Source organism: Python bivittatus, unplaced genomic scaffold, assembly GCF_059951505.1.
Source record: "Python bivittatus isolate LINGU-HERP-01145 unplaced genomic scaffold, Pbiv_v1 ctg000350_np1212, whole genome shotgun sequence".
Classification (NCBI taxonomy): domain Eukaryota; kingdom Metazoa; phylum Chordata; class Lepidosauria; order Squamata; family Pythonidae; genus Python; species Python bivittatus.
The window spans coordinates 35354928-35375508 of NW_028277074.1; the positions used below are offsets into that span (position 1 = coordinate 35354928).

General features: G+C 35.6%; 1 protein-coding gene across 1 annotated transcript in view; it reads right to left on the minus strand.

Moving 5' to 3' along the window:
- The window catches only part of FRMPD4 (FERM and PDZ domain containing 4), an 83529-nt gene extending 74652 nt beyond the window's left edge, over nucleotides 1-8877 (minus strand). Inside the window, exon 1 of the mRNA XM_088144459.1 lies at nucleotides 8770-8877. Coding sequence (XP_088000585.1) covers nucleotides 8770-8807 — 38 coding nt within the window. The 5' untranslated portion in view covers nucleotides 8808-8877. The remainder of the gene's footprint in view (nucleotides 1-8769) is intronic.
- Between the last annotated feature and the right edge of the window lie 11704 nt (nucleotides 8878-20581).

Consider the following 20581-nt stretch of genomic DNA (forward strand, 5'->3'; position numbering starts at 1 on the left):
CAATTTTTACTTTGGGGACAATATTGTGAAGGAAGTTGTAGGACAGCCATTGCAAAAGGCCCTGGAGGGTTCCTTCCAGTTTGGGTTAGGTCTGGCATGGAAGCAAAATCACATTGGTCACTGTGTGGCAGAAATTAGATAGGGGGAATGCACACTTCCTTGTCTTACTAGATCTCTCAGCAGCATTCAGGATCATCAACCATGGTATTCTTGCTTATGAGGATTAGGCAATCAGCAGTTTTCTTCAATAATTCCTTCCTTCCTTCCTGAGTGGGTTCAATCAGGGTTGCAGGAAGAGAAAGGAAGCTGTTGGGCATGTCCATATGAAATGCCACAGGGCGCAGCTTGAGCATGGCTGTAAATATACACCTATTGGCTCAAATCCCACTTTTTCCCATCAAGACTGATGTCACTAGTCCTGGCAGACCAATTTCAGTCTATGGATAACAAGCAATTCTGGGGAAACTTACCAATGCTGGCTTGCCACCTGAGCAACTACTTCTTTTGGAATACATTCAGGCCAAAAGAATCATTAGAGAAAGGGTCCTAGATAGAGCTCAGCCGTATCCCAGCCACTTTAGAGCTTATACAACTTATTCCAGATGGGAAATGGGCAGATACCTAACTACTTTAGTCTCTCCTGCCAAACAAAGATCCTCTCTCAGGCTTGATATTTTACCCCCCCCCCTCTGTTCTTAATGGGAGATTCCCTAAAGTCCCATCTGTTTGAGAACCTGTCCGTGCAGCACAAAAACTACTGAAACCATCACATATGTAATTTTACACTGCTCTTTTTACCAGCGTGGTCGAAAGTTTTATTCTTACTTTATTGACACATTTTATACACCATAATGAAAGTTTTCTTCTTGATTTTCTCCTCTCAGATAAGGAAACATTTATTACAAATAATGCTGTCAGATTCTGCTTGGTAACAATTAAGATCAATAGACAGATCACTAAGGAACAGGGCATGAGTAAACTGAAAATCCCGCTTTTAAAACTTCTCTTTACTTTTATATATTTTTTGTGACCTTTAGAGGCCCTCTCCTTTTTAGTTAATAGTATTAATTTTATAGAGAAAATTTAACATTTTAATGCAATGTTAGCAATCCTAGTTTTTAGTTATCTTGAATATCTCCCATAAGCTTAGTGTTACTGTTGAAAGGGCTATAATTTTTCTTGATTGTACCTTATTCTGGTCTATGACTGCGATAAAGATTTGACTTGACTTGACTTTAAAACATATTCACTATAGTTAAAATGTTGGCCAGAACCCATAGGTCAGCACTTATCTTTTCTGGACACAGGCTGAAGAGGCCAATGTGCAAAGCTGGGTAAGCTAACTAATCTGTTATTTCTATAATTGTGTAAATTTCCTAAATGCCAGTAAAATATTGCTGATACATGGAACTTCTTGCCTATATATCTATAGCTCTTTGCTGCTTTTAGTTTAATAAGGTTGCAGGTGTGTGCACATTTTTTTTACAAAAGAGAATTGTTAGGGGTTTTTACTTGACAATTTCTTCCCGTAAATAAATGAGGAATGGCATTTTTGCAACTGCCTTCCAATGGTGGTAAAATGGCTTTTTGGCAGAGCAGTCATCCATCATAGTATAACACTGTGCATTTAGCAACTCCTATTTATAGTGTGTCTTATGCCAAAGCAATTTTTCAAAGCTTGCACTGTCGTGAGCATCATACTGCACAAAGCCATTGCTTCAAGTGTACTTTGTAATTATCTTATATTCAAATAATCACATCCTTGCAAAGGAATGTTCATAGAAATACATTTTCTGAGAAACAAAGTATTATTCGTTTAAGATTCTAGGGTAGCAAAACAAAACCCATGCAAAATTCTATCTATTGTAGAGCTGACTCTGCCAATATTTAAATTTGAATTGCTTTTTATACAGCAAAGGTCTTCTGTGATAAATAAGAACTTTAGTTACTCTAAAAAGAAAAAGCATCTTCAGCTCTAAATCGCTGACAAATTCAGATGTTGCTAATGACAATTTCAATACACCTCACCCTGGCCATGATGGCAGGAGCACATTTAAATGCATACAAGGAGATTCCATCCACAAAATGATAACATCCAACAGGATGTTCTTCCTCCAGACTAGTAGTATCCAAAGTTGAAGATTATGACATACCTATATTTTCCCTCACTCTGTCTCCCACAGATCTCAGAGAAGCACAACAATGCAGCTTTCCCCATCTGGTGCCTCCTTACTTATAAGAAGTGGATCTATTGGAATTCCCAAATATGAATATGTGGCCATACTTGTCAGGAATTCTTCGATTTTCAATCTTACAACCTCTGCAAGTTGCTATGTGGGAAAAGGCAGTATCTTTTTCTTTAAAACTATACATTTTAAGTTGCTGCTAAAAGCACATGAAATTTCTCTTTTCACAACCTGCTCATTTCTCACCCTCCATGCTAATTTTCTCTTGCTATAGTAAAATATAAAAAGATTAGCTTAATATTTCTCTAAATATATTTCAAAAAGGTCTTAAGATAAATGAATACTTCATTTTTATGTAAAACATGTTATTTGAGTGAATGATGTTGGCACTGTGCATCTTTTTAAACACATTATATACAGGCATTGTCATATGTACATAAAGTATTGAAAAAGCAATGTGTAAGATTTATTGTGTGTGAATTAGTGTGTCTAAGTTTTTATTGTGTATGTACATACAGCCACAAACATCAAGTGTGCACACAAAATTTTACACAAATAATTCAGGTTTGTGCAAAATGTCTACCAAATGCATTTTTTTTTTAAAAAAAGAAAGGTCCTATGAAACAAGTATTAAAAACCAAAAACAACACAAGAAAAAAAGTAATACGATTTTATCCAAATGTCACACCTACTTAGAATCATCATTAAATCCATCTGTCCAAGGACAAATGAGAAGTTTAGTGTTGTACCCCTTATATTTCAGCTTCCAGAAGGGCCATTGATCTTTCAGTTATGTTAGATATTGAATTTCTTCCTGGTACCCATCTACCTCAAAATCATTTGAGTTACCATTTCACCCCTCTCACTTTTTTAACTCACTACACAGATTCTGGAGCCATTTACTTAATGTAGTAATCCCACATCTTCCTTCCAATTATTACTGTTGTTGTTTGCATAAATGCCATTAGAACAGAGGGATCATCCTTCCTCTCTGTTTTTACAAACACACAGAATCCATTTCCTAGTTTTTAGGCCTTCAACACAAGATAAAAAATGAATTGTGATGGCTACCAAGGTGATAAAAAATATCAGTGGCAGATTGATAGCTTTTCACTCTACTGGGAGGTTCTATATACAGTATAATTCATTTTTTAAATTCAACTTCTTAGAACTATACCTTTCTTCCTGAACCCCCAGATAAATAATGATTTCACAAGCACAACCCCAGCTTTTTGAAAAGCACACTCAGATGCTTAAGTGATTCAGTGTAACTTCTCACAATGTAGCCTGACAGCAAACTGCTTTTGCTTTGACTCTGCAAGCAAATCGATCAAAACTTGAAGAACTGCAATCCTGGCCTATGGTGTCTTTAGCAGACAGCACCATATTTGTTCAGCAGATGACAAAGCTACCTACAGTGATTTCAGAACACAAATGCCCCCCTGTCCATTTAAGCTATTCAAGTAAGAAGAATCCAGAAGCAATGAAACTGTAGGATGATTACATCTGCAACTTCAACTGGCATCTCTCTTTAATAGAAATTTGCATGCTCATGTTCTGCATGTTATACACTTATTCCCTTATTATCAGTTAAGGGTTATAATCCCTTACATCCACTTTTCTTTACAAGACCGAATGTATAGAAGACCTGACAAGGACGTATATTTATTCTTCAAAAAAAGTTCCTTGCATCACATATTTACAGTATACCATTCAATGATTGGTATCCACTGGAAAATATTACAAGGTAGTTTGAGGAATCTCTCATAACATGATGACTTATTATGGACAGCTCCCAGCTATTTTTTAAAAAGGGATCTTGCTTTGATCCTACCAGCTTTTTCCAAGTTACAATGGTACTAAATAGGGGACTTATGACTGTTCCTCATAGTTATGGCTGTGGTTACGTGGTCACATGAACACGATTTGGGCACCTGGCAACCAGCTTGCAATTACGATGGTCACAGCATCCTACCATCATGTAGTCGCCATTTGTGACCTTCACTGCCAGATTCTGATAAGCGAAGTCAATGCAGAAGCTGGCAGGAAGTTGGAAATCATGGTTATGTGACTGCGGGATGCTGCGACTGCAAAACATTTGCCTAACAACAGCAACTGGAAGTGCTGCAGCTGTAATCATAAGTCGAAGCAGTCACATGACATCATACTTTATGACCTTGTTGCTTAGCAACTGAGTTGCTGGTACCAATTACCATAGTTAGGCAAGGGCTACCTGTAACATTCATACTTCCAACGAGGTCATGTTCCCTGCCTATGTAAACAAGTCTCATAGAAAATTATCAATTTGGGATCACAGTTCTTAATTGGTGTTTACAAATATATGATTATCTAAACAAACCCAAAAATAGTCAATGGCAGCAAAACCACTTTAAAATATTAGGTTAATACTAGGTTAACACTAGGAAGAAACCTACAGAAAATATGAAACAGGGAACAGATAGAATGATGGAAAATGTAAATAAATGGGAGTTTACAGGTTTGGCCTTCTGATTTGTTCATTATTGATCTGAAACAAAAACTGATGAGTACGTTTGTGACCCTCAGTGTTGAATACTGTTTGTGTTATTAGCTGTTAGGGAACAGCACCTACTTGTGACATGTCATTAATAATATAAATGATATGCTTGCTCTCTTAAAACTATGAAAGCTGCATTTGCAAGAAACTAAACCAAAACCAAAATTCATTGAGATAAGACTTGGGTAGTTGCATGGTTTCCTCAAAATACAGAAACATAAAAGCAGCTAAACAAGTGAATTACTTTATTATAAATCAGTCACTGGGAAATACTGCAAATCTACTATACAATGTACTCTGTCAAAGGGGATTTCAGTGCAGTGAACAGAAGAAGCATTATATAGAAGCTTTTGTGTACTTCTTCATGCAAGACTAGAAAATTAATCCAGCATTCAGATTCATATGAACTATAGAGATATTGATCACAAACCATTGTATACAGGAGTTTTGGGATCCACTGATTTCTTTCAAGTGGGATTCTATGAATATGAGGACCTTGATCTAGCAGAAATACCCTGTAATGGAACAGAAGGCTATGCAAAGCTTTTAAGAGGTGCTTCAATTTGACAAAACTTTAATTGAATCACCCCATCAAAGTAGATTTGCAAATCAAAGCAAGGACCTCTTTAAAGCAACAAATTGAATGAGGTGGCTTTGAAGTGCTTCATAGCCTTTTGAAGCACTTTACAGATTCAGTTATTTTTGGCTGCATTGAGGGTTTTTACAGACAAAATCCAATGCTGCAACTTCATGTCCATACATGGAAAATATTGAGAAATCAGAATGCTCTGACCTTGCTAAGCTCTCTGCCTTTCACAACCTATGAGGGCTCTTTTGGGGTGGCAAGCCAAATACTGCCTTTGGTTTTATTCACTTTTTAAATTCTCACATGCTTTAATAGTCAGCCACAGCCTTTTCTTTCTCTTGTGCTTCTGAAATGTTACATCCATGCTGGCCCTGCCAACACAAGTGGGATCAACTCTCAATATTCTGAATATGGATTCAAGGAGATTAGTTTTGTAGTGGCGATGGATCAAAGATTATTTTCAAATTCTGCATTAGGCAGGTTTAAATCCCTGGCCAATATAACACTGAACAAGCAAGCCCTGTCAATGATGATGAGATCCAGTTCTGTTAAGGCACCCCACAAAATCCAGTGATCAAATGCAACAAAACTACATCACCCCAATGGCCAATGGTCTTTCTTCTGCGCGCTGTCTAGAAGATGTCAACCTTTGCCAAGGTACCCTGCTAACCAGACATCCCACCAAAGCCAGTGATGAGCAGGTCCTTCCTAGGAAAGGCAGGACTTCTCAACCAGCAATGCCAATCCTCATGGTATTCCATGAAATCAATAATCAGAGGCAGCAAAGCACAAAGTCCCAGAGCGAATAGTGATTCTTCCTTGTCACAACAAGTCCAGCACCCCAGAAGAGGAAGAGTTTCCTTTTCAAACATTTTTTGAAAAAGGATAATATTTGGTTTAAATAATATATTTTCTATATTGGTTCAGTACAATATAAGCTGTTTGTTGGACAATCTGAAATTGATTTGTCTCTTGTTCCTGATCTTTATCCTTTAAAAGGGTCAATATGTTAAAAAACTATCATAGTGAAACCCTTATAAATATCCCGCTGTCCCCAGAAGGATTCATGTTCTTTAAAAGAAACATTATAGGTAGTCCCCAGTTTAAGAATGAGTTCCATTCCCAAAGTCTGTCCTTAAGTTGAATTTGTATGTAAGCCAGAATAGTTTTATTGTATAATACTATATAAATAGTATTATGTAATTAACTTGAACCACTGTGTATTTAACTTGAATCATTCTGTATTTAACTCAAATTTTGTTACAACAGGCTCCATTCTTCACTATGAGTCATCCTTAAACCAGGCGTTCTTAACACAGGGACTAACTATACAGTGTAGTCCTCGCTTAACAACCGCAATAAAGACTGGAAAATTGGTCATTAAGTGGGGTGGTCATTAAGTGGGTCACCATGTGACCAGACCCATTTTACAGCAGTCATTAAATGAATCACAGTAGTCATTAAGCGAAATATGTGGTCATTAAGCAAATCCAGTTTCCACAATGGACATTTTTTGCCAGAATTCACTTAACTACCATATGATTTGCTTAACGACCATGTGATTCACTTAATGGCCACATGATTCGCTTAACAGTGATTTGCTTAACTGTGGTGATTCGCTTAATGATCATTGTGAAAAAGGTTGCAAATTGTGATCATGTGACCATGGCAGTGGTGCAATGGTTTGCAATGGTCGTAAGTGCAAGTACAGGCTGTAAAGCACTTTTTCCAAGGCCATCATAACTTTGAACCCTTGTTAAACAAGTGGTTGTTAAGTGAGGACTACCTGTATTTCTGCTATTTTCAGCACATTTTCAAAAGAAAAAAAGCAACTGCAAGGGTTTTGATACCCCTCCATTATAACCTCTACAAATTTCTTTTTTAAAATTAGCTCAATTTTAAATCATGAACTAGCTCAAATCAAATCTCAAATCATCCAGTCAAGTTAAGGTTGATTTGTACAGACATTAAGTAATAGTATGGAACACATTTCTAATGCATGCTTGACATGCTCCATTTCAAGTTCAAAATGATCTAAGTTCAAAAGCTAGAAGAAAGTTTTCTGAAAATGTTCCAACCATTCAAATGATTTCTGAAATTGAAATGACCCATTTTCATGCTCAGAATACCTGTATTGAATTAAAAACTGAATTGTTCTGCACTTAAAACACTTGCAGAGTATTCAAACAGCATCAGAGCACTTCTGATAAGGTCAGAACAACCCATTTCAAACTCAAAACAACTGTTTTACAGACCTCTATGGAGGACCATCCTGAAAGATTTTGAACTCTGGCGATCTTTTGATGACTTCAAGAGGAAGTTGTGACTACTTAGAAATTACCTTTCCCCTCTCCACACCCTTGGATTTCATGAGGAAACTCAATTCAAGGCATTATTAATTTCAATCCATTATGATAAGGAACTAAATACTTTAGAACAGTGTTTCTCAACCGGTGAATTCTGGGAGTTGGAGCCCACCCCTCTGAAAGCTGCCAAGGTTGAGAAACACTGCTTTAGACTGAAAGCACATTCCACATTCACATTACATGGGTCACATATTGTTACAAAAATATTAATGATACATGTCATTTTGTTCCAGAACTAAGAACTTGCTCTTGTAGAACAGGAACATGAGCACTGGGAAAAAATAGTTTCACTTCTGAGATTATCAACTGGCATGTTTTGGCTTTTGCCAAACCTGAGATGACAAAAGAACAAAGGAATACATATCACTCAGGCAGCCTTCTAGAACAGAAGTCCTGAAAATGAGATGATGTAACATGCATTTTCCCTTTCATTCCATCCTGGCCATCACCTCCCTTATTTTCTCTGCTGCTTTTATCTCTGTGCTTTAGCAGAGATTTGTTTTATATTAAAGTGCTGAATGAAAGAGCCTTGGCAGTTCACTGTTTCCCAGACAATAACTCTAAAACCTTAGTTCTTCAAATCAGAGACATTTATTTGGAAATAAGCACCAATCCCCATCCCAAAATGTAATCTATTACTTTATACTTGAATGCAGCAAGGTCTGCACCATCTCATTTGAAGCCATTCCTGAATACTTAGAAAGAGATGCCAGAAGACCGTTGTTAATTCTGTTTAAAAAGGGGTAGCCTTAGGAAAGAAATAATCTGCAAATAAAAAACAACCCTTTCATTACTGTTATGGAAAATGAAAGAATAACCATGGAATGCAAATAGCATTTGCTATGTTATAGACAAGAATAAAAAGTAAAAAACCAAAAACACTGATATTAGTGTTACTTTGGTACATGTCTGGTGTGTATCATTAAATGTATATACTTCTCACTCTTAATATCAGACAAATGGACATACTACCTTTGGCCCAGTGAAAAAACCAGACTGGGGAGTAAATGGAAGACTAGCACATATTCATGCTGGGGCTTGAGCTGTCCACAGCAGTTTCCGCACAAAATTCATCAAATCGGTGGGCAACCTTACTTGATGTAGTAGTCTCTCCCATCCCTGTTTGCCATCATTTCCCATCCATAGGAAGATCCCTGGTTCAAGGTCCAGGTTCCTGAAGGAGGAGGCCAGCCTGAAGACTTGGTCCTGTGGCTAAAAAAGGAAATTTATTAGAATGTAATATCAACCATTTAATCCAGTATAGGTTTTGTGTAGCAACCTAGCCTTGACTTACAAACTAAACTTAATATACTATAGTACATTAAGCTGTAAATACATTTCCCCCACCCCATCAGATCCCTGGATTTTAAATTTCTGAATTTTTATATCATTGTCTTTATATTATACAGCGGACTTTTACCATTACTAGCCCAAAGGTATTGCACAGCTATTTTTTCCTTCTTCAACATATATTTTATAGAACAAATAGGTGATAGAAAACAGCAGATTGATTACAAATCAGATATGATTTCTGGAGCCCTCGATGCATTCTGAGAATGAGGTAATGCAATTATTCAAGGAAACATTCTTATTGTTTAAAAATTAAATTGAATTTTCCAACCAGCTTTTTCCCTATGCCTTCAAGAAAGGCTATTTCAAGAAAACTCTATAGGGAGATCCACATCACTCCCACCATACTTTGAATGGTTGACAACTGCATGAAAGGATCCTGATTTCATGATAGGTTGTGGCACACAGTGAATTTCTTCACAAGTTGCTCATACATGATAACGGCATTCATTATTATAGGAAGAAAGGCAAGTAGATATATCTTTATATCCTTTCAACAACATAGGGGAGCATGTGAAGCATTACTATGTTGTATCCATATTTTGAAGAATAGCCATACATTCAGTTTGAAGAGATACAAAATGAAATGTAAAGTTTCAGTCCTAGTATCTTTCCACTGAATAAGATACTTTCTCAGTGTCTTATTCAATGTTTTTAAGGTTGCTAGATATTAGTAATTTCTACCACTACATGAAGAATAAAAATTTGGGTAAAGTCGTCACATTATTTCCATGTATACAAACCATGTACCTATTTCCTTTTAAATAAAAGTGTCACTGGTATTGACCCACTAATATAAGCTCCTAAAATATATTTAAGAAAATCTAAACTTCACTGTTAATATAATATAGATGCATACAAGAAGAACTGAAAAAAGAACATATGTAAAAATTAAATATCTTCCATCTAATTTTTTTTAAAAAGTCATAATCTCTTGAAACACTATTTTTTTGCCCATTCTTCATCTAGATAAATTAGTAAACCATTTAAAGACATTTATATTCTTTTTTTTCCTAGACATAGTAGGATTATGTTACAATCTCCTTAAAATCAATGCTTAGGCTACCACCATGGATATGTCTAAAATGCTGTTAAATATATATAGTAACATTCCACATCATATTCCAGTGTTTATGTCAAACCTGACAAGTATAATATTTTTCATATAATACCTTAACAAAGCTAATCTATTCAAGATGAAACCAGATTTTTTAAAAAATTAGGACTTACAGATATACAATTAGAAAGGACTCCTGGACAATTGGTTTTATATATGGTAACTGCAGCAAGTCTACAAAGTTGGAAAAATACAGAAGTACCCACAATGGAGGAATGGATTGTGAAGATGGCAGAACCTGTAGAGATGTCAAAACTGAACTGATTAGGGACAAAACAGTAAGTACTTTTATGAAAGACTGGAAACTTTTTATGGACTTTTTGCTGAAAATTGATAAAAATGAACTGGTGATTTCTGGGTTTGCTGATTAAGAGAGGTTGAATAAGGGAAGAAGGAGACTATATAATGTAGTTCTAAAGGGGGAGAAATGATAAATGTTCGTTTATAACTACTGTACAGAAGATTGGAAGCTGCTTCTTTAACCTCTCTTTTTCCTCTTTCTCTCTTTGTTTCTAGCACTTTTTTTACCTTTTATCTTTTTCTACTTTTATACATTTGTTCTTGTTTATCTTTTAATTATGTAAAAACTTTCAATAAAAATTATGTATATTTTTAGATATAGATTACACACACACACACACACATACATACAAAGTTAATCTATTCAAACCACTGTGGATAGGAATTGCCATATACAAAAATTGACTGTTTCTAATTATGCATGTCAGTGTACTAAATAGCATGAATGTCCAGTCCCTCAGTTTTGAACCTATACAAATTTAAGGTAGCATTATCCTCCATAGGAACATAATCATGTACTAGATAATGTACCATAAGATCAATGTTTCTTAGTGATTATCCTTTCCTGTAGTATCTCCACTTCCATTTTTGTCTTAGCTTCCACATTATTTCTTTTTCCTTCCTTAGTAACTGTTTGGAGTCCCAGGCCACAATTAGCAGGAAAGATACAGTTCCCTTTAAAATAAATAGCCACCCTGGGTATGACAATAAAGAAGACTACTCTAGGACTATATACTGCCATTGGGCTTGGATTTTTCCCCCAATATTGAGACTCAGATTGCCTAGGAAGAAATAACACTTTTATTCTTTAATGTGGTTTAAGTTTTCCTAGATTTCCTCTGTAGCTTTGAATGCATAACGCTATAGCCTGAAGGGGAATGCACCTTCTTCCCTGTGGTTTACTGCCAGTGTACTCAACCAGCATTCTGGAGTTGGTGGAATTCCTGGCCTCTCATGGAAAGGCGTCTTTGACGAACACACGCAACAGCCTCTCATCTGGTACAATTAGATTAATTCTCTCCTCAGTTTCAGGATCATGATCAAGACATCTCCCTCGACATGTAAGTATGGATCAAAGTAGCTGGTTCTTCCTACTTCATCTCCGAACTTTTGCAGTTGTTCAAAACTTAGACTATGGCAGAAACAGTGTATACTTGAATAAACATGTAAATGTTTGAGAGAAGTTTTTTAAAATACCATTCTTCCTGTTTTAGCTTGTGCTTTTAAAATGAGACAATTGCAAACTTCTTAGTAGATGCTGAGATTGAATCTAAAAAACCTTAAATATTCAGGAAGATGTTTTTAGTGCTACAAAACACTGTTCTGCTAAAAGGTACAAATGGAATTACAGTTTATAATCACATATTTTGCATTTTGATATATATTGTTTCCATCGTAGACAAGACATATCAAGAGAGTTGTTAGCCCTGCAACGTAGTCCATACAAGAAGTACAACTAGAAGTACTAACTCTATCTTTATTGTAAGGTTACATTAACAGAATCTTGCAAGACTGAAAGTATTTCTTCCCTCCTTTCCTTTTACTCTCTGGAAAACTAGGGAGGGCCCCTTCTGAAATATTTCCCATGCCCTCCCTCCTGTTGTGGACTGAGATATCTTTTACACACCGGTTGCCCAGTCTGCAGCTCTCCCTCCTGTCTCCCAAGGTCATTCCCACATACCATTACAGAAACAGGGTTGTCATAGTCCTTTTCCACATTTTTCACAGTCATCATACACACCATTCTTCTTATAGTTTGTAGCATCTTTATTTCTAAGTAAATATCTTTATAATTGGATAGTAAATTCTATTGATAGATCTGCACATGTTTGTTTCATTATGTATACGTTGAGTTGAGTTGAGGACAGTTTTTAAAATTTGTTTTTAACAAAATATTTAGGCAGAATAGAGATGGCTTCTCTGTCACTTTCACACACTCCTTCCCACTACATATAGCTAAATATCTTCTCAGGGCAAAGATGTCAAGTCAAACAATGCATCTAATGGACTGAGAGTTTTTTCACTCTCTTCTGTCAGTGAAACAGTTTTTCTTGGCTCCTTCTCTGACCCAAATATTCTGAAAAAAAAAACAATTGAAACTGTGCAGTAACAAATATTCTTTGTAATTCAATGACTAAGTAAGTATGCAACAGTGAACAGAGGAAGAAAATAATTATGCACAGCCCTAAAGGTAGTCAGAAAAGTAAAGGGAAAATAGTTTTCACTACACAGATTCTAAACTGCTGCTTTCCTATTCTCTTTTTTACCATGGATCCTTCTTCTGATATTCTGAAGTTCTTCCTAAAATGAATTTCAACAAAAAACAGAACATCTGGAGACAATAATATGCACATCAATAAAAATGAATATATCTATTTTAAAAAATGCTCAAAATAATTAAGCTATCCATAATAGTTCAATTCCACAATTCCAGTTTTTCCAATTAACATCTAATTAATTAAGTCTACTTCTAATTAAAGTCCTGCAAAACAGAGCAAAAGCTTTACTGTTCCCCTGATTTTGTTTCATTTCCAGTCTATGCAACCTAATCATAACTTGGTGTGGTCAATTTCAATATTCCTGATGCGGAACCTATACACAAGACAGGAAACCACAGTCTTGACAGAACATAGTGAAAGAAACTGGCTTTATATCAGCAAATGAATGATACTTTCCCCTTATTTATTCAACCTACATTCAGAATATATACTGAGGGAGTCTGGATTGGAAGAAAATGAATGTGGTTTTCAAACTGGAGGAAGAAATATCAGTAACCTGTGCTGTGCCGATAACACTACTTGGATAGCTGAAATCACAAATAATCTAGAAGCCCTTGTACTGAAAGACAAGGAATACAATGAAAGAATGGGACTAAGATTAAATATACGTAAGACCAAACAAATGGTAACATGTATAGCAACCAGCCTTAGAATTACCAATGAAGATACTGAAATAGTAGATGGTTCTACTTTTTAGGATTAACTTTCCCCAGTAAAAGAGTCAAGAAATACACCGCAGATTAACACTTGGTAGGAAAGCAATGAAGGCCTTGGAAGGATATTCAGATGCTGTGTCTTGTCTACAAAGACACCTACAAAGCTCAGAATTGTATATGCAATATTTTTCCCTGTGACACTCAATGGAATCTAAAGTTAGACTTTGAAGAAGCAGAATAGAAAAAGTATTGATGCTTTTGAAATTTGGTGTTGGAGAAGATCTCTGGCAATTCCATGAATAGCCAAGAAAACAAACATATGGTTCATAGAACTAATCAATCCAGAACTCTTACATGAAGTATAGATTATGATTTCAGCAGGATCAAATTATTATATTTTGGAAGCATTATGGTCTTTACCTAGAACTCTTGAAAAGTCTACAATGTTGGGAAATGTGGAAGGAAAGAAAAGAACAAGGTAGATGGACTCAATCACAGTGCCAATTGGGTATACTGTTGGAAATAGGAAAAGCCAGGTTGAAGATAAATCACCCTGGAGGAGGTCTATCTATGTGGTCACTAAAAGTGAAGACCAATTTGTTGGCACATAATCAATCTGTCAGTCAGTCAGTCAGTCAGTCAGTCAGTCAGTCAGTCAGTCAGTCAGTCAGTCAGTCAGTCAATACTCCAGAAGGCCTAGGGGAATGGTGCAAATATGATTGGTACTAATATGATTAGATTGCCTCTTGCAGTAAGATTTATATTAATTTGGGATTTATTGTTCCTTGGTGTGATCTCATGTGAGAAAATTTCATTTTTTATGGTTGTGTTATATTTATTGTTTTAACTCTTGTTGCTATAATCAGGAATGTAAGCTGCAAAGAGGAATAAAATATATTCCATACCTTGAATCCATGATTCACTGGAAAATGAAACATGATGGATCTTTTATTGTTTTGAAAGTAACAATAATGATCAGAAAATAACATTATTTTGGAATTAAAAGTAATGATTAGAAAGTAACTTTTAGAATGAATTAACCCAATCAGCTGAAACAGCATCTTGGCTGGTTTTACTTCAAGGCCCTCCTAGATAGTTTTCTGTTTTAATCAAAAATAAATTTACAAGGCTCGCACCATGGAAATGAATAAAATTATAACTTTTCTAAAATATTTAAACTACTGTTGTTCTTGCAAGCTTACATTAACAGAGGAGGATGGAAATTATTGGGAGTTAAATCAGTGAATGTTTAGTTATTCTGTTTTTATGGATCCACAATCATTACACTATCATTATTATGGGCTTATCCAGCCCATAGCTCTTTTCCGTATGAGTGTGTATTCTAACATCTTAGGTTAAAGTGACATATACTTTGCCATTAGCAGTCACTTCTATAGAAAGCCCAGATTACTTGCAGCAGTATATTGAGCCCTTTTAATTTGGCCATTAAGGCAAAGTAGAATATCCAAGAACTTGTAATTTCTAAACCTAAAACTCACATCTTTGCTAAGCCGCATAAAATTAATGACGTGTTCTTATGCATCTTTATATGCACCTTTATATAGAAGTAAGGTTCACAGTGTTCAAGGGAATAAACATGTATTTATGATTGTAGACTAAGCAGCAAAGAAAATCCATCGTACATTAAAAAAAATCTAAAACTTCAATCATTTTAATATTCACTGTTCAAGTAAAAATAATGATTATTAGGTGATTCAGCCATTCAGAACTATGTTTGAAAATGAAGTGCTCAATACTATTACAAGAGTATAAGCACAGAAGAAGAGATAAATTGGCTGAAAACTATAATATAGCTGGGTAAAATCAAACGCATTCAAATGCACTTTTACAAAAGTTTCTTCTTCTTGCTTAGCATCACATTCTAAAACAGTATTTCAAACACAGATGGTTTTAAACAGACACCCCACTCACTTTGTAAAGAAAGAAAAACAAACAGCATGACAACAATTCCAATGTTCAGTTCAGCATCATGCACAGCAGGGTGTAAACTGCCGCATTTTATACTGCCTCACATTTTAGTGGATTTAGTTTATCCCCCAGAGCTTAGATCTGTCCTAAGGAACAAAAGATTGATTTCCATTGAAAATGTATATGGGAATGCTTTAAGGAGGAAAAAAAAAGTGCTTGCGTACCAGAAAGGTAGTCATTACAGACTGTAATAGAGAACTATTAACTCTGTCCCCTTGAATGCAATTCTGTCACTGGAACAATTTGGTTTAAATATTGAGTGCTTTGGATGCCATGGCAATGGAAAAAACCTTCAGATAGCTTGTTTTTCTGAGAACACTATGGGCACAATTTAATAGGAAGGTCCATTTCAATAGCAAAAATTAGTAACTGTGGTTCATACAGATAGAAGGCATGCATTGTTTAATTCAAGTTAAGTCAGGTCCCATTTCAATATCAAAACTGAATTATCAAGAAACATGCATAGTTTAATTTAATTGGTGATATATCTTTTTTCATCTCCGTTGGCAGAGTTCTTGACTACGGTAACCAAGTATAAAGCCTAACGACCAGCATCCTCAGATTCATATAGTCTTCCTATATGAATTCCTAAGCAATTTTGAAAATTACCTATTTATCTTAAGGCTATTAGAAATCTTCAAAATGACAAGTTTGAAAAGCCACCTGGTGATTTTACCTTCATTCTTGAATAAAAGAAAAAGTAACTATAAGCTTAAGAATTTAAAGAATTGGAAATAAATGGCAAAAAGCTAAATATGGCTCTGATCCAGGAAAGTTATAAACGAATTAAGGGACCAGACAAGTTTGAAATATTAGGACTATTGCTATAAGATTTTGAAAATAATTATATAAATAAACAGCCTTTCAAGGGAACTAAGTTGTTTTACCTATCCTAAGTCATAACAGAAATTTGAGACTTTATATTTCAGAAATTGGACACTAGAGGGAACTAAAGATTTCTAGGCAGAAAAGGAAAAGGAAAAGAAGTGAAAGCTTGCCTTTGTTTTTGGTTAACAAATGACACAAAATGTTATGACATTTGAAATACTCCAAGAGATTTTTGAAGAATGGGGTCAGAAACTAGCAGCTCCAATGTCAGCAATGATGTCTCTTTCTATGGATAGGCCATGGCCAAAAGATATTAAAGAAGGAATGACAGATGGGAAGAGAATATTTTGAGAGATTTACAGGATAAAGAGGTGAAACAAATTTTGCCTGATATAAAAATATTAGAACCAAAATATTGGAAAATAAAAAAAGTGAAGAGAGATCAAATCCTATGATGAAATCTGAATGAATTAAAGATTAAGATTGTTACAAGTAAAAGGAAGGAATATAAAGATGGTTTGTTTGACCCAGGTTAAAATAAGATGTTTCTATAAAACTCTGGTAACCCTTTACGGACTTTTTGCTGACACCAGGACCAAAAAGTTGATGATTTATGGATTTGCATATGGATAAGGGATGGGTTATGGGCAGAAGAGATATTTGTTTGTAACCTTATAGGAGAAGAAGAATTATTAAGTTTGCTTGTACTTGTGATGAAGATTGGAAGTAACTTCTTTAAATATTCCTTGCCTTGCCTTACTTTGCATTGCACTTTTTATTCTTTCTTTCTGTATATCTTTTTCTCTCTGAGCTTAGTTTGTATTTGCGTTTACTATTGTAATCAAAATTTTCAATAAAATGTTTTTTAAAAAAGAAACCACAGTAAGTCTTTTCAGCTGCATATTAAGCTCAGACATATTTAACTATCTTGTGTAGGGATGGGGAAGGATTGTTAATGTACAAAAATGCTGCTGAAAATGTCAAATGCTCCAACTACATTAGTCAAATATATTTGTAGTATAATCCTTTACAGGCTGAGTTTAATGAGGTTTATTTGGTAAATGAAAATCGGATTTCAAGGCAAATGGATTTATCATAAAATAGAGAAAATAAGTGTTAAATTAAAAAAAGCCACCTACAGTGAAAAATTATTTAATGCATTGCCTGGAATTCAATTATTTATTTTTAATCCAAATATGTTATAATAATTTGTGCCTAATTTAAAACTGGATGTTGGTATTACTGCTGTATATACAAAGAATATCACATAACATGGAACAAAACAAATTCTCTGATCTTTAAACACAAGATCTGTGTGATACTAATTACATACTAAAGGCAATTACACTGATAACAGCCAGGACTATAACTGCAGTTTTGGAAAAGAAAAATTTGGAATAAAAAAGCTAGTGTGGGAAGGAAAGGTCCTTAATTCCTTTCCTGTCCTTGAGAGCAAAATAACTCTTTGAACAGCATTCTTTCTTGAGTTTCAAAAGAATATCTGCATTTGAAAATACAAACCATTATTTTTCTACCTGCAGCCTTTCTATGCCTTTCTCTTTTAAAAAAAAAAGACTTAAAGTATCTTACTTTCACTTGCCTAATGTTAGTTTTAACTAACAAATAATTTGGCAAATATGACAGCAGAAACTTCCAGAGAGTTTCTTATTTTTATTTAAATTGTGCTCCCTTTTCTGAGCATGTCAATAGATATATCTCACAGTAGCCAACAGAATGTTGGCTTGTAAAATAGTATGTAGATTAGAGATTCTAGATTGCTTAAAACACCATGAGCAAACCTGGTTTTACTGGTCAAAAAGTATCAAAACTGGTCAAAAAGTAATTAAAAACCCCGATTGTATTGGTCAAAAAGTATCAAAACTGGTAAAAAAGTAATCAAAATTCCCTTATTATCAAGGAATACCTATATGACTGGTAACCTAATGTATACCTTTACTAATTTTAATAAAAAATAGTATGTGGAAGTATAAATGGTGCTAAATGATAAAGAACATCAATTAAGGGGAGGGAGGGATGGATGGATGGATTCCAGTTTCTTGTGAGTGAATATGATAGTATGACTTGATAGTTTGAGAAACTGTATGTTACACTCAAGTAAATTATAATGTAATAGGTCTGAATGAAGATGATCTGATCCTGTGAATGAATGGAGGTGATAGAAGGTATAGATTTCATTATAAATGAACTGGCTAAAATGTATAAGTGAAAGTATGAATTGGTATTAACTAAGTTGTGGATGTGTAAGTAAATAGAAATCCACTGGTTGGTGACACAGTTGTGTGTTATACTCCCTGGAAAACACACACACACACACACACACACACACACAGAAGAAGAAGAATCTTTATTATGGCCAATGACCAGTCCATAAAACACCTTATATACTAAAACTGATATTGATTAATCAATTAGACAAACAGTTCAATCAGCCAAATTGCTGCACATCTTAATATAACATGACAAAATTTGGCCATACTTAAGGAAATGGAATCATTTGAATCGAAAAACCTATGAAAAGTTTTAAGTAAAACTGGTCAAAGTGACCAGTATATTTAATTAGTTGTGGGGTTAGCAGCTCACAGCAAGCATTAATGTAAAATGGATAGCATAATAAAACATGTTTGGTGATTTCAATGAATCCTTCACCTCATGGGCAAAGTCTGAATTCAATGGAATGCATTTGTATCTTCCCTCTAAGACCGCTGGTGGAAGTGCACTGAACTGTGCTAGGGTTAAGGACCATCTTAGTTTGGGAACTATAATTTGGTTAAGATATCTGGCTGGCCTACAAAAGCTACATAAAAATAATTCTTTGGGAAGGGACATCAGGTATGTTTGAATATCAGTGTCCTTGAAGCATTGCTTGATTGCCTCTGCCGTGGGTTCTTGCCCTAATATATGCACCCGAGTTAAGGAAAAATCCAGAATTCTGATTTTTTATGAATTGCCTTGGCCCAAGAAGAAACAGATGTATTAGAAAGGACCTGGGGAGTCAGACCTGCTGGGGAAAAAAGCAATTTAGCCCAATATGTGAAAATGTGTATCCAGACACTGGATTCAATGTTACTAACACCAGCCTTGCAACATGGGAGTGCATTTGAAACACAACATGGGACTTGAAATAAAGTCCTGAAAGAACTTAGTCTTTGTTCAGTCATTGTGTCCGACTTCGTGACCCCATGAACCATATCACGCCAGGCCTTCCTATCCTTCACTGCCTCCCTGAGTTTGCTCAGTTTCATGCTCATTGCTTCAGTGATGCTATCTAACCATCTCATCCTCTGCTGTCCCCCTCTCCTTTTGCCTTCAGTCTTTCCCAGCATCAGGGTCTTTTCCAAAGAGTCCTATTTTCACATTAGGTGACCAAAGTATCTGAGCTTGAGCTTCATTATCAATCCTCCAATGAGCAATCAGGGTTTATTTCCTTTAAGACTGACTGGTTTGGCCTCCTAACAGTCCAGGGGACTCTTAAGAGTCTCCTCCAGCACCACAGTTCAAAGGCATCAATTCTTTGGCGCTCAGCCTTCTTTATGGTCCAGCTCTCACAGCCATACTACTGGAAAAAACATAGGTTTGATTATGCGGATCTTTGTCGGCAAGGTGATGTCTCTGCTTTTTAATATGCTGTCTAGGGTTGCCATAGCTTTCGTCCCAAGGAGCAAGCATCTTTTAATTTCATGGCTGCAATCTCCGTCTGCAGTGATCTTGGAGCCCAAATAAATGAAGTGTATTACTGCTTCCATTTCTACCCCTTCTATTTGCCAGGAATTGATGGGTCCAGATGCCATGATATCAGTTTTTTTAATGTTGAGTTTCAAGCCAGCTTTTGCACTCTCCTCTTTCACCCTCATTAAGAGGCTCTTTAGTTCTTCACTTTCTGCCATTAGGGTGGTATCGTCTGCATATCTGAGGTTGTTGATCTTTCTCCCTGCAATCTTAATTCCAGCTTGTGATTCTTCCAGCCTGGCATTTCTCATGATGTACTCTGCATATAAGTTAAATAAGCAGGGTGACAGTATACAGCCTTGTCGTACTCCTTTCCCTATTTTGAACCAATCGGTTCTTCCATGACTGGTTCTAGCTGTTGCTTCTTGGCTGTGATGGAATGGAATTATGAAGGCCAGGCTCAGGGAGAAAAACATTCTTACTTCTCCTGAGGAGCGTCGGAGATACAAGAGGATGAGACTGGCACCTCCCTGAGGAATGTTGTGGCTGGCATTACTTGGGAGCTGGGATTTCAGTCTGGGAAGATTCTTGCTAGAGGTTGTAGCTAATAAACATAGCTGGACTGAATTTACATGGTCTCTTGGAGTTCCTTGGGCTAGACATTGGCCTGCGTACAGATTTCTCAGGAGACAGGTAAGGTG